General features: G+C 41.0%; 1 protein-coding gene across 1 annotated transcript in view; it reads left to right on the forward strand.

The window, feature by feature from the left end:
- Nucleotides 1–14,812, forward strand: part of LOC117503539 (vacuolar protein sorting-associated protein 13C-like) — a 305,374-nt gene that overhangs the window by 33,178 nt on the left and 257,384 nt on the right. The window contains 1 exon segment of the mRNA XM_034162801.1: nt 9,441–9,503. Coding sequence (XP_034018692.1) covers nt 9,441–9,503 — 63 coding nt within the window.

Consider the following 14,812-nt stretch of genomic DNA (forward strand, 5'->3'; position numbering starts at 1 on the left):
GCTTGTCGAGTATTGCTGGTCATTTCCACAAATACCCGAGTACACTCATGTAACGGGACTCGTACATGAGTGTTTGTGTGTCGGCACATGCACACACTATTCAGACTTTGTTCCCACTCTTTTTGTTAGAGTTGTTCAGATTTGGACCTGAAAAAGAACAACTCAGTTAACACAGAAAATAATCACGCAGGAGACACTGAATTTCTTTTCCTGATCAGGAGAGAGCAGAACGAGCGTGACCCTCGTCACCGACTGCCTTGTCAGCTCTGAAAGGCCCCGCCCATCTGCCTCCCATATTTATTAGAATAAAGTTACATACAGGCATATGGAAACGACAAAATACAAAACAAGAAAGCGACCCAAGTCTGGTCTCACGTCAATATGTAATTGTTATGGCTTTAAGCCTCCAGTCTCATGAAGTAAACAGCGTAACCCTGAACTAATACGCAGGTCACACCGCTCCCTGCTCAAGGCTGGACTGTTAATTAAAACGTACATCTGTGCTCAGCAAAACATGATCTCAGCAAAACAGTCTGCCCTCTCACTGAGCCAAAGTTCATCTGTTCATCTTCCTGTATGAGCAGTTTAATGATTACTTAAACAGTTCAGTGACTATAGTGAATATGTATGTATCAATCAATCAATGTAGTGAATATAATTACTTTAGCAATTCAGTGATTAACAAAGAGAGTAATATTAAAATGAAACACATGTATATAAATGTGTATACAGTAGTGTTCAGAATAATAGTAGTGCTATGTGACTAAAAAGATTAATCCAGGTTTTGAGTATATTTCTTATTGTTACATGGGAAACAAGGTACCAGTAGATTCAGTACATTCAGAATACATACACCTACTGGAAGAACTAAAAAGAAAGACAAACCAAGAAACTGCATTATATGTTGTAGAAATTCCCCTGATAGGGAGAAGGACAGGTAAATCTGAACGAGAGAAGTTCAATTCCCACTTGACAAGATACATACCAAGCGACATGAATATAATAAGGACACCAGCGGTGGTAAGCGGAACACCTACAGAGGACCTACTCGACGATGACCTCCACCTGACCAAAGAAGTTGCAGCTGAATACGCCAATTGCATAGTCAAATGTGTAGAGGCCGCTCAAGGAAGGAAGCTGCAGAAAAGAGAGGATTGCGAACGTACAATTAAGCTGACAGCCAACCAAAGTGAGGATGTACCGCAAATAATTTGGAAAAATGGATGGAGGATACAAGACATGGAAAAGAAACACAAAGTCAAAATCATAGTAGATCACGAAAAACCAACCACGATCAAAATCCGATGAGAACAAAGGAGCATTCAAAAGGCAGAAAGAGTTGAGGGCAATAATTGAAGAAAAATCAAATCGACGGAGAGAAACAGAGACAGAAGAGAGCAAGCAAAGGATGTGGTATGCCGCTACTACATAAAAGGTATATGCAACAGAGGCACTAGATGCTTCTACAAACACGTCCAAGACCAAACACCAAACAGAGAAGAACAAACATGGACAAGGAAAATGACCAGACAACGAGGCACATCAAGATATGAGGAAAATGAAAGGACACCAAACAGGATAAACATCGAAAAAATTAAATAGGACAACACCCAGAGCCCTGAAAAAAGAATAAAAAGACTTGGAGAAAGAAATACGAAAAGAAAAGTAACATTCAATAATGAAGTACAAAAATATATGATACCATGGATAGGAACAATAAGGGAGAAAAGAACCAAACACAAAAGAAGGAAAAAAAAAGCATAACCAAGGGAAGGTAAACATCATATACACAAACATGAACTAACAACACAGATATAGTAATAGTAACAGAAACAAAAGGAGAACCACTAATAATACCCAACTACACATGGTACTCCAAGCAGATACTAAACAGAACAGGAGGAGGCATAGCAATTGCTATAACGAATGAAATAGCAAAGCACACAACAGCCCAAGAAAACCTAGAAGACAGCACAATGGAAATACTTTGGCTAAAAATAGAAAACCCAAAACATAAACCAGACTTGCTATAAGGATGAGGTGGAAAGGCAGTACGCCATAATCAGAACACAAATCCAATGCTACAAACAGGAAGGAAATGTACTACTAGCAGGAGACTTCAATGCAAAACTGGAAATTAGAGCAGGACAATACCAACAAAAAGAAAGTAAAAAACCTACTAAAAGAAGCAGACTGCAAGGCAATTAACCTCAAATCTGAAACAGGCCTGTGGACAAGAGAGAACAGACACAACGATGAAAAATCTGTAATAGACTACATAATAGCATGTGACGAAATGGAACAAAGAACAACAAGAGTAGAAGTTGATGAAGCAGGAACCCTCAGACCCAAAAGTAAACATGGGGAGTCAGATCACAACACGATAGCAGCTTGCATCCAAATACCAGAGACCAGCAGAAGAACAAAAAGAATTAAAAGATGGAACCTACAAAATGAAGAAGGTTGGAAGGAATACAACAAAGTACTGTCCAAAAAAACTACAAATAAAAAACCTAGTGAATACAAAGAATATGAAACAGTAATAAAGGAAGCCCTAAAAGAGACAATAGGACAGAGAACAGTAAGCATAAACTAACAGAAAAGAAGAAAAGACTCAGAAACAAAAGGCCTGCGGGAGAAAGTGAGAGAGAAAAGGAAAATTTTCCAGAGGACCGGCAAAGAGGAAAAAAGTAAGCTCTAGAGAGCTACTACGAGGCACAAAGGAAACTAAGAAAGGCAACGGATGAAAAATATAAAAAAGAAGTTCAAGAGAACCTGAACAAAATTATTACCAGCAGAGACCCAATAAATGAGATATGGAAAATGAGGAAAAAGTTAGCCAAGAAGGGACAGGCAGAATACAACTACATCACAGAGGACAATAGAGAAATCACTGATGAGGAAGAAATCAAATCCCACATAGCAAACTACTACGAGGACCTATACCGAGCAAGAGAAGGTAAACCAGAGTATGAGGCATGGACCAATAGAATATCGGCAGAGGTTGAGAGTTACAAACCAACTAAGACCGCAAAACATACCAAAAATAGACCTCAAAGAGATGCTGTGGGTAAAAAGGAAACTAAAACGGAAAAAGGCAACGGGACCAGACAACATACCAAATGAAATATTCATAAATGCAACAAATGGCACTATGAAAATATATAGTACAAAGTTTAATGAAACGGCACATACAAACAGAATCCCTGATGAATGGAGGAACAGCCACATTGTAAGTATATACAAAGGTAAAGGAAAAAAGGCAAATGTGCCAATGAAAGGGGAATTACCCTCAGCAGCAACATAGGGAAATTTTATGAAAGAATCCTACATCATAGAATAAAACCCCTGATACAAATTAGTGAACTACAGGGAGGTGGTAAGGAAAACATAGGAACTGCAGACCATATTTTACTATTAAACCACCTGATTGACAACAAAAACCATGATACATAACGTTCCTGGATGTGACCAAAGCATATGATAAAGCCTGGGCAGATGCTCTGATGTACACGCTCTACAAAAATGGACTAAGAGATAAAATATGGCTAAAAATAAAGGAGCTCAACGAAAACCTGAAAGCCTCAATAATGACCAGATATGGACTTGCAAGACAAATACAGATCAAAGACAGCATTAGACAAAGAGGAGTCCTGTCAGTCGTAATGTACGCACTACTAATAGATGAAATAGGCAAAGAGATCCTGAATAGCAACCTTGGAATAGAGACAGGTACAGGGAAAAAAAATAGGATGCCTACTATGGATGGACGACATAGCCCTCATAGCAGAGACGGCCAAGGAAATGCAAATAATGCTAAATATAACAAATGATCTGGCAAATAGGTACCACATAGAATTTGGGGAAGAAAAAACGTTATGACGATAGGGAAACCAAAAGATGATACAAATTTCTACATAGGACCCAAAAAACTGGAAAAATGTGTAAATTACAAATACCTAGGGAAAATAATCAACAATAACAACAACCAAGCCGACCAAATAGAAGAAGCAAAAAAGAAAGCAGAAGGAGCCTTACAAACCATCCTACAAATAGCAGGAAGCCCGGACCTAAGAGGAATAGAGATGAGAGTTATCTGGCAACTCATGCATAATCCCAATAATTGTGTTTGCAGGAGAGTCAGTGGTAACAACAAAAAAGGAGGGGAAAATCTATATTAAAACGGCTCCTAATACTACCAACAACAACACCGAGAGAAATCATGTATGCGGAAACAGGGCTCTGGGATATAGACCATATAATACAAAAAAACAAGGTCAACTTCCAAAAAAGGATAAATACAGTAGGATCAGATCTAATGAAAAGAATCATCAACAACAATAGTAAACCATGGAAAAGGGAAGTCAACAGGATTAAGGAAAAACTGCAGATAATGGATCAAACAAGCAAAGGAGATATAAAAAGGAAAATAGGTGAACAGCTAAAGAAGAATATCAAAGAACAAGGAGAGATCAAATCAAAGGTAAAACATTACATTGAAAACGTAAAAACATTGGAAGTAGGAAAAAGGAAACCCTACCTGGACAAACTAAACAGGAGGGAAGCACATAGCATCATGATGGCAAGAACAAGAATGCTGGCAGTAAAATGCAACTATAGGAATAAATATGCCAATGTATCCTGTAGGTTCTGCAATGCTGAGGAGGAAACTCAAAAACATATACTAGAGGAATGCCAGCAAGTCAATAGGCAAGAATGCCCGAAAGTAACAACGGAGGATATCTTTGAAGAAGATACAACCAAATTAAGAGAAACTGCAAAAGCTCTTACATGGATCGAGGAAAAGCTAAAACACTAATGTGCTGCTCCCCCCTCAGAACGGTAGGGGAGCCCCCAGCAGACCTGGGAATGCACACACGAGAAGAAGAAGAAGAATTTTCACAAATCCAACAAGACCAAGCATTCATGATATGCACACTCTTAAGGCTATGAAATTGGGCTATTAGTAAAAAAAAGTAGAAAAGTGGGTGTTCACAATAATAGTAGTATCTGCTGTTGACGCTACAAACTCAAAACTATTATGTTCAAACTGCTTTTTTTTTTAGCAATCCTGTGAATCACTAAAGTAGTATTTAGTTGTATAACCACAGTTTTTCATGATTTCTTCACATCTGTTTGGAACCAAGATTTTGCTTGTTTACTAGTGTGCTTGGGGTCATTGTCTTGTTGAAACACCCATTTCAAGGGCATGTCCTCTTCAGCATAAGGCAACATGACCTCTTCAAGTATTTTGACATATCCAAACTGATCCATGATACCTGGTATGCGATATATAGGCCCAACACCATAGTAGGAGAAACATGCCCATATCATGATGCATGCACCACCATGCTTCACTGTCTTCACTGTGAACTGTGGCTTGAATTCAGAGTTTGGGGGTTGGCTCACAAACTGTCTGCGGCCCTTGGACCCAAAAAGCAGTTTTACTCTCATCAGTCCACAAAATATTCCTCCATTTCTCTTTAGGCCAGTTGATGTGTTCTTTGGCAAATGGTAACCTCTTCTGCACGTCTTTTATTTAACAGAGGGACTTTGCAGGGGATTCTTGCAAATAAATTAGCTTCACACAGGCATCTTCTAACTGTCACAGCACTTACAGGTAACTCCAGACTGTCTTTGATCATCCTGGAGCTGATCAATGGGTGAGCCTTTTCCATTCTGGTTATTCTTCTATCCATTTTGATGGTTGTTTTCCATTTTCTTCCACGCGTCTCTGCTTTTTTGTCAATTTTAAAGCATTGGAGATCATTGTAGATGAACAGCCTATAATTTTTTGCACCTGCGTATACGTTTTCCCCTCTCCAATCAACTTTTTAATCAAACTACACTGTTCTTCTGACCAATGTCTTGAATGTCCCATTTTCCTCAGGCTTTCAAAGAGAAAAGCATGTTCAACAGGTGCTGGCTTCATCCTTAAATAGGGGACACCTGATTCACACCTGTTTGTTCCACAAAATTGACGAACTCACTGACTGAATGCCACACTACTATTATTTGAACACCCCCTTTTCTACTTTTTTTTTTTACTAATAGCCCAATTTCATAGCCTTAAGAGTGTACATATCATGAATGCTTGGTCTTGTTGGATTTGTGAGAATCTACTGAATCTACTGGTACCTTGTTTCCCATGTAACAATAAGAAATATACTCAAAACCTGGATTAATCTTTTTAGTCACATAGCACTACTATTATTCTGAACACTACTGTATGAAGAATGAGATCAAAGACAGCAAATCAAAGTAAAGACATTAATAATTGATAATATATTGAAAATTCCTGACACTTTTTCACAAAGCTAAAATTGATCTATTTTCAGTGCTCTCCAAAAGTATTGGAACACTTGGTATTTGTTTACATTGTTACATTATTTACATTGTTTAATTTGTTTATGTGTTTGTAATTTTAATTACAAAAAATATAAATTTTCTAAAATGATCTTCATTAAACTGAAAGCAAATCTCTACAACTTGATATAAATTAATTAAAAGCCAAGATGATGGGGTGCATAAATAATGGAACACTTTGGTATAATACATGTAAAATTTTAAATTTAAATAATCAGTTTTATTGCCAGTTTTCTTCAGTCAGGATGGATACATGAACATGTCCAATTCATTGAATATGCCTTGGAATTTATTAACATCGGGGGTTTTCAAAGTGTGGGAGATAGTGAGCCCCCCCCCCCCCCCCCCGATATGCATACACAGAATTTCAACATCTTTGTGTGTTTCTTTTTATTCTTTTACACATGTTAAACACATTTTAAATGTATTTGTGTTTTTTAAGAAACTTTCTATGCATTTACACATTCTACAGCCTTTCTAAACATTTAAAACATATTTTTAAAGAGCTTTCTATTCTTTCACACATTTTAAATGTTTTTAAAAACTTTCTATTCTTCTATTTTTACCTTTTGTCATATTTTAATCATCTTTTTTTTTAACATTTAAACATCTCTGTGTGCTTTTAAACGTCTTTGACATAACTAACACATTTTAACATAAATAATAATTAAACTTTTATACATATTTAGTCTCTCATCTATGCTCACCTCTTGTTTAGTGCGAGCAATGAGTCTGGGTCTTTGACGCGCACAGGCAGCTGATGTGAGGATGCGCTGTGGAAAGGAGCAAACGAAGATAGTCCTCTACTTTTTTTGATTGCCCTGAACTCTGTCTTCTCACTAATAGATTTACGCACTAAAAATGTATCCATTTTGCTCTTGGCATGTTAGCAAACAATGTTTTCTTTTCCCTTTTTCCCCTTCTTTTTGTGTTGGTTAACTGTGTTTACAGTTATTTTTTGGGCCCCCGTCCCCGAAGAACTCTGGCACCCCGGGGGGGGGCACGCCACGCCACACCACACCCCACAGTTTGAAAACCACTGATTTACATCAATTATGAACAAATACAAACATGGTAAATCCGTGTGGATTAGACAGTTCTCAAAAACTGAGTGACTGTGCAAGAAGAAGAAGAGTGAGGAAAGCCACCAAGACATCCAGACAACCCAGAAGATGTTATAGGCTTCTCTGGCTGTGATTGGATAAATTGTTTGTAGTGCATGTTTTTTGCATTTTATATCGCCAGTTGTACAGCTTCATGATGATGAAGTGGTATAGTGGAGGATTTTCTTAAAATGAAGACTTGAAAGTTCAGCTACAATTTGCCAGAAGGTATATCTGAGACGCAAGCCTAGATTTGATGTTTTTGTGAAGGAAAATCAGGCCCAAGATAGGTTTAACACCTGGTCACGGCATCAGTCATTGTTCTAACAAGATACTTGATCTGCATTGTCCCAATCTACCCAGCTGTAAATGGGTCCTGGCCTTGGCTGGGGCAGTAACCTGCGATGGACTAGGATCATGTCCAGGAGGAGGCATAGAGTGTAATCCGCTTCACGTTCTGGTATCTGGGGAAAGGATCAGTGGGCTTCAGGGCTGCTATTGGACTTAACTTGAATAATAAAGAAATATACTCAACAAAAATATAAAGGCAACACTTTTGGTTTTGCTCCCATTTTGTATGAGATGAACTCAAAGATCTAAAACTTTTTCCACATACACAATATCGCCATTTCCCTCAAATATTGTTCACAAACCAGTCTAAATCTGTGATAGTGAGCACTTCTCCTTTGCTGAGATAATTCATCCCACCTCACAGGTGTGCCATATCAAGATGCTGATTAGACACCATGATTAGTGCACAGGTGTGCCTTAAACTGTAATTAAGCTCCAGTGCTAATTCACAAGATTAACAAGCCAGTTTTCTGTCAAACACATACCAGAGTGGGAATTTGTTTCAGTTGCTAAACATCTGTTACAGTATCTGCAGACATCAGTTTGGCCATTTTCTGTCACAGTACCAACAAATTCCACCAGTTTAATTCGATTTTACCACAAGATGTCTGGACCTTGTCATCGACATCCTGTGTCCTGAGAAGAAAATACTAGATAAGCAGAAATCCGTGGACTGTTTTAGAGAATCACATTATGATTTTTTTTTTTTTTTTAAAGCACAAAGTTGTCACACAAGATCAAGTCCATGTGTCATCCTCAGAGATGATGCCAGCAACGAGTGTCCCTCTGTTAAAGATGAAGACCACATCTGAGTCAGTATCCTTACTGACCTTACACTGGACAAGACAGTGGAGGAACAGCGTTTGGGAAAGAACACAGTTTGGAAAAAGAGAGGAACAATGAAATGTGAAGACATTAAAAACCAGTTCTCTGCTTCTCGGCCTAAAGTTTGACTACATTCAGGTTGAAATTCTGACCCATTAGGACTAATGATAAATGTGTGGAGTGACAAAATATAGTAATGCACAACAGCTAATGTTAAGTAAGAGAAGAGATGAGTTCCATCTGGATTTAAAGGCATCAACAGAATCTGACTGTCTTGTCTCAGCAGGCAGGTTATTCCATAGAAAAATAGCACAACTTGAAAAACCAGAACCCTGTAGCCTGCTGACTTCTTTTTCACCATTCAAATAACAGGTCGTCCTGCATTTTGAGAATGCAGTGCACAGGAAGGAATGTAAAGCTTTAGGAGCACGTTGATTTTGCACAGGTTTTATGCCGGATGCCTTTCCTGATACAACTCCACATTACATGGTGAATATGCAGGAATCCTTAATAAATGAATTGATTATTAAGATAAATTTTGTTGATCTTAATATGTTTGTTACTCTCTTTCATGCACTGTGTTTAACATTTGATTATCATTATTGTTTTAGAAACTTTCAAATTTGGGCCATGTGTAAATGAATGCAGAACAAAATGTCAAATAAAACACTGGGGTGCCTACACTATATTATATGAGTATGTGATAATTAACCAAGAAAGTTCTGCTGAGAGCAAATAAGTGATGGAAAGAATAATTAACTATATCTCTGCTGTTAATGCTGCGGTGACTCTCAGCCTCTCAGACCGGAGACTTTGTCTTCAGTCTGGATTCTGTGATGATCCAAGACAATCAGCGCGGTATGTACAGACACACCACACCAGTGACACTGAGAAGCTGACAGACACACAGGTCCACTGCACTAGACACTCTGGGCCAGTAACAGACACAGAGGTACCCTGAGACAGTGAAAGACACATCAAGCCAGTGACAGATATACAGACACGTTGAGCCAGCGAAAGACATACCAAGCCAGTGATCCACATGCTGAGCCTGTTAAAGATTCCAAACAGTGACAGACACTCCGAGCCAGTGACAGACACTCCGAGCCAGTGATCCACATGCTGAGCCTGTTAAAGATACCAAACAGTGACAGACACATTGAGCCTGTGACAGACATGCAAGGCCAGTGACAGACCCCTTGAGCCAGTGACAGACACTCCGGGCCAGTGAAAGACACGCCGGGCCAGTGACAGAGAGATGCATTGAGTTAGTAAAAGACACACCAAACCAGTGACAGGTACTGAGCCAGTGTGAGATATGCAGACACATTGAGCCAGCGAAACGTATACAGAGCTAGCGACAGAGAGATAGTGAGTTAGTGAAAGACACGCCAAGCCAGTGACAGGTACTGAGCTAGTATGAGATGTACAGACATATTGAGCCAGTGAACGACATATCCAGCCAGTGACCGACACGCTGAGCCAGTAAATAAACAGTCTGACATACAGAAACTCACAGGTGATAGCTGTGATGTAAGCAGCAAGTTTTGAGCCAACTACAACCCCAATTCCAATGAAGTTGGGACGTTGGGTAAAGTGTAAATAAAAACATAATACAATGATTTGAAAATCCTCTTCAACCTATATTCAATTGAATACACCACAAAGACAAGATATTTAATGTTCAAACTGACAAACTGTTTTTGTGCAAATATTTGCTCATTTTGAAATGGATGCCTGCAACATATTTCAAAAAAAGTTGGTACAGTGGTATGTTTACCACTGTGTTACATCACCTTTCCTTCTAACAACACTCAGTAAGCGTTTGGGAACTGAGGACACTAATTGTTGAAGCTTTGTAGGTGGAATTCTTTTTCATTCTCGCTTAATGTATGACTTCAGCTGTTCCACAGTCCGGGGTCTCCATTGTCGTATTTTGTGCTGCATAATGCGCCACATTTTCAATGGGCGACAGGTCTGGTCTGCAGGCAGGCCAGTCTAGTACCCGCACTCTTTTACTACGAAGCCACGCTGTTGTAACAAGTGCAGAATGTGTCTTGGCATTGTCTTGCTGAAATAAGCAGGGACGTCCCTAAAAAAACATTGTTTGAATGGCAGCATGTGTTGCTCCAAAACCTGGATGTACCTTTCAGCATTGATGGTGCCATCACAGATGTGTAAACTGCCCATGTCATGGGCACTAACACACCCCCATACCATCACAGATGCTGGCTTTTGAACTTTACACTGGTAACAATCTGGATGGTCTTTTCCTCTTTTGTCCAGAGAACACAATGTCCATGAGTTCCAAAAACAATTTGAAATGTGGACTCATCAGACCACAGCGCACTTTTCCACTTTGCGTCTGTCCATTTCAAATGAGCTCGGGCCCAGAGAAGACAGCGGCATTTCTGGTTGTTGTTGATGTATGGCTTTCGCTTTGCATGTTAGAGTTTTAACTTGCACTTGTAGATGTAGCAACGAACTGTGTTAACTGACAATGGTTTCCTGAAGTGTTCCTGAGCCCATGCGGTAAGATCCTTTACACAATGATGTCGGTTTTTAATGTAGTGCCGCCTGAGGGATCGAAGGTCATGGGCATTCGTTGTTGTTTTTTTGCTTTGCAGCTTACGTGTAGAAAGTTCTCCAGATTCTCTGAATTTTCTGATTATATTATGGACTGAAGATGATGAAATCCCTAAATTCTTTGCAATTGAACATTGAGAAACATTGTTCTTAAACTGTTGTACTGTTTTTTTCATGCAGTTTTTCCACAAAGTGGTGATCCTCACCCAGTCTCTGCTTGTGAATGGCTGAGACTTTTGGGGATGCTCCTTTTATACCCAATCATGAGTGTCCTCAGTTCCCAAATGCTTATTGAGTGTTGTTAGAAGGAAAGGTGATGTAACGCAGTGGTAAACATACCATTGTCCCAGCTTTTTTGAATTGTGTTGCAGGCATCCATTTCAAAATGAGCAAATAATTGCACAAAAACAATAAAATTTATCAGTTTGAACATTAAAAATCTTGTCTTTGTGGTGTACTCAATTGAATATAGGTTGAAGAGGATTTGCAAATCATTGTATTCTGTTTTTAGTTACATTTTACACAACGTCTCAACTTCATTGGAATTGGGGATGTATAATTGGACACAGTGTAGCTGTATTGTTAACATGACAGCCAACAGAAATAAATCCCTTCTTGTCTGCTTTGTTCTTGGCTTTTGCTTGTACCAGTCTTTGAATGTTAAAGGGACATTCCTTCTTATTTCAGGATGTAATGCAGTGATGACATGAGACAGTGTGGACAGTCTTGTTGTGTCTGATTATGTCTTTGTGATTGTTATTGTCTTATTTATTATTACATCCGCCAAGGACATTTACAAAAATCATATGCATTTATTTATTTGTCTGTCTGTCTGTCAGCAGGATTATGTCAAAAATACGGCACGGATTTTGATAAAATTTCCACCACAAATAGATATTAGGCCATGGAAGAATCCATTAAAGTTGGGAGGTGATCCGGATCCAGATTCTGGATCAAATTTCACTTTGTATAGGCTTTGATGGATTACTGTTAGTAGGTTTACATCAAAACTACTGCGTGGATTTTGAATAAATTTGCACCACAGATACATATTGTGGCATGGAAGACTCCATTAAATTTTGGAGGTGATCCGGATATGGAGTCTGGATCAAGTTTCAATTTATGTAGTCATTGAATGATTACGTCAAAACTACTTCACAGATTCTCACCAAATTTTCACCATGGATACATATTAGGCCATGAAAGACTCCACTGAATTTTGGAGGTGATCCGGATCCGGATTGGCAGATGTCAGAAATCTGATTGCGATTGTTTTATTTATTGCTCTTTGGTAACAGAAAAGAGAGTCAGAACAACAAATGAGGACAGTTGAAATGATCGTGTTCCTGTGAGTTCAGCGTGATTTTTTTTTTTTTTTTTTAGTTCAGTGTGTGTCTGTGTTAACTGGACCCCAGTGTGCCCATGCTCAAGAATACATGAAGATTTTTTTGGGGGGGGCTTGTTTTCTGTGCGTGCCTGATTGTCTGTCCTCCTTTCCTCTGCACCCATGACTGTCCATCATCATTTCTAGTGTAATAAAACAGCATGTTTTGCTGTTGACTGAGAGGTTGGTGGTTCAAGTTTTCATCTCCCTTCCTGTCCTGTGTGGATCTCCTCCTGACACTCCTGATTTCCTCACACATGCAGTTGTGGTCAGACGCTTGCATACACTCATCATGTGCACGGATGTCATTGTAATTTTGAGCTTTTAATGATGTCTGTGAACGGTTCTTTTGCCAGGGTGGAATATTGTGACATAAAAAAAAATTGGTGCCATCCATCCATCCATTTTCTTCTGCTTTATCCGGAGTTGGGTCACGGGGGCAGCAGCTCAAGCAAAGCTGCCCAGACCTCCCGATCCATACACACCTCCCCCAGCTTCTCCGGGGGAACCCCAGGGCGTTCCCAAGCCAGCCGAGAGGCATAGTCCCTCCAGCATGTCCTGGGTCTTCCCCGAGGCCTCCTCCCAATGGGACGTGCCCGGAACACCTCTCCAGCAAGGCGTCCAGGGGGCATCCGGAAAAGATGCCCGAGCCACCTCAGCTGGCTCCTTTCGACGTGGAGGAGCAGCGGCTCGACTCCGAGCTCCTCCCGAGTGACCGAGCTCCTCACCCTATCTCTAATGGAGCACCCAGCCACCCTGCGAAGGAAACGCATCTTGGCCGCTTATACTCACGATTTTGTTCTTTTGGTCATGAGCCAAATCTCATGACCATAGCTGAGGGTTGGAACATAGATCGATCGGTAAATCAAGAGCTTTGCCCCCCTACTCAGCTCTCTCTTCACCACTGCAGTCCGATACAGCGACCGTATCACTGCAGACACTGCACCGATCTGTCTGTCGATCTCATGCTCCATCCATCCCTCGCTTGTGAACAAGACCCCGAGACACTTAAACTCCTCCACTTGAGGCAAGGACACTCCACCGACCTGAAGAGGGCAAGGCACCTTTTTCCGGTGGAGAACTATGGCCTTGGATTTGGAGGTGCTGTTTTTCATCCTGGACGCTTCACACTCGGCTGCAAACCGCCCCAGTGCACACTGGTCCTGATTTGATGAAGCCAACAGAACATCTTCTGCAAACAGCAGAGATGAGATTCTGTGGTTACCAAACCGGACCCCCTGTACACCCTGGCTGCGCCTAGAAATTCTGTCCATAAAGGTAATGAACAAAACCGGTGACAAAGGGCAGCTCTGGCGGAGGCCAATGTGCACTGGAAACAGGTTTGACCAAGCTCCTGCTGTGGTCGTACAGGGACCGGATAGCCCTTAGCAAAGGACCCCGTACTCCCGGAGCACCCCCCACAGGGTGCCCCGAAGGGACACGGTCAAATGCCTTCTCCATATCCACAAAGCACATGTGGACTGGTTGGGTGAACTCCCATGAACCTTCGACCACCCGATGGAGGGTGTAGAGCTGGTCCAGTGTGCCACGACCTGGATGAAAACCACACTGCTCCTCCTGAATCCAAGGTTCGACTATCGGTCAAATTCTTCTCTCCAATACTCTGGAATAGACCTTACCAGGGAGGCTGAGGAGTGTGATCCCCCTGTAGTTGGAACACACCCTCCGGTCCCCCTTCTTAAACAGAGGGACCACCACCCCGGTCTGCCAATTTAGAGGCACTGTCCCTGACCGCCACGCGATGTTGCAGAGGCGTATCAACCAAGACAGTCCCACAACATCCAGAGACTTAAGGTACTTAGGACGATTTCATCCACCCCAGGAGCCTTGCCACTGAGGAGCTTTCTGACCACCTCGTTGACTTCGGCCTGGGTGATGGATGAATCCGCCTCTGAGTCCCCAGTCTCTGCTTCCTTTTTGGAAGACGTGACGATGGGATTGAGGAGATCCTTGAAGTATTCCTTCCACCGCCCGACAACATGCCTAGTCAGGGTCAGCAGCTCCCCACCCGCACTGTAGACGGTGCTGGTTGAGAGCTGCTTCCGCCTCCTGAGGCGTCGGACGGTTTGCCAGAATTTCTTCGAGGCCGACCAATAATCCTCCTCCATGGCCTCCCCGAACTCCTCTCAGACCTGAGTTTTTGCCTCTGCGACCGCATGGGCTGCAGCACGCTTGG

The sequence above is a fragment of the Thalassophryne amazonica genome, chromosome 2, assembly GCF_902500255.1.
Source record: "Thalassophryne amazonica chromosome 2, fThaAma1.1, whole genome shotgun sequence".
NCBI classification, from domain to species: Eukaryota; Metazoa; Chordata; class Actinopteri; order Batrachoidiformes; family Batrachoididae; genus Thalassophryne; species Thalassophryne amazonica.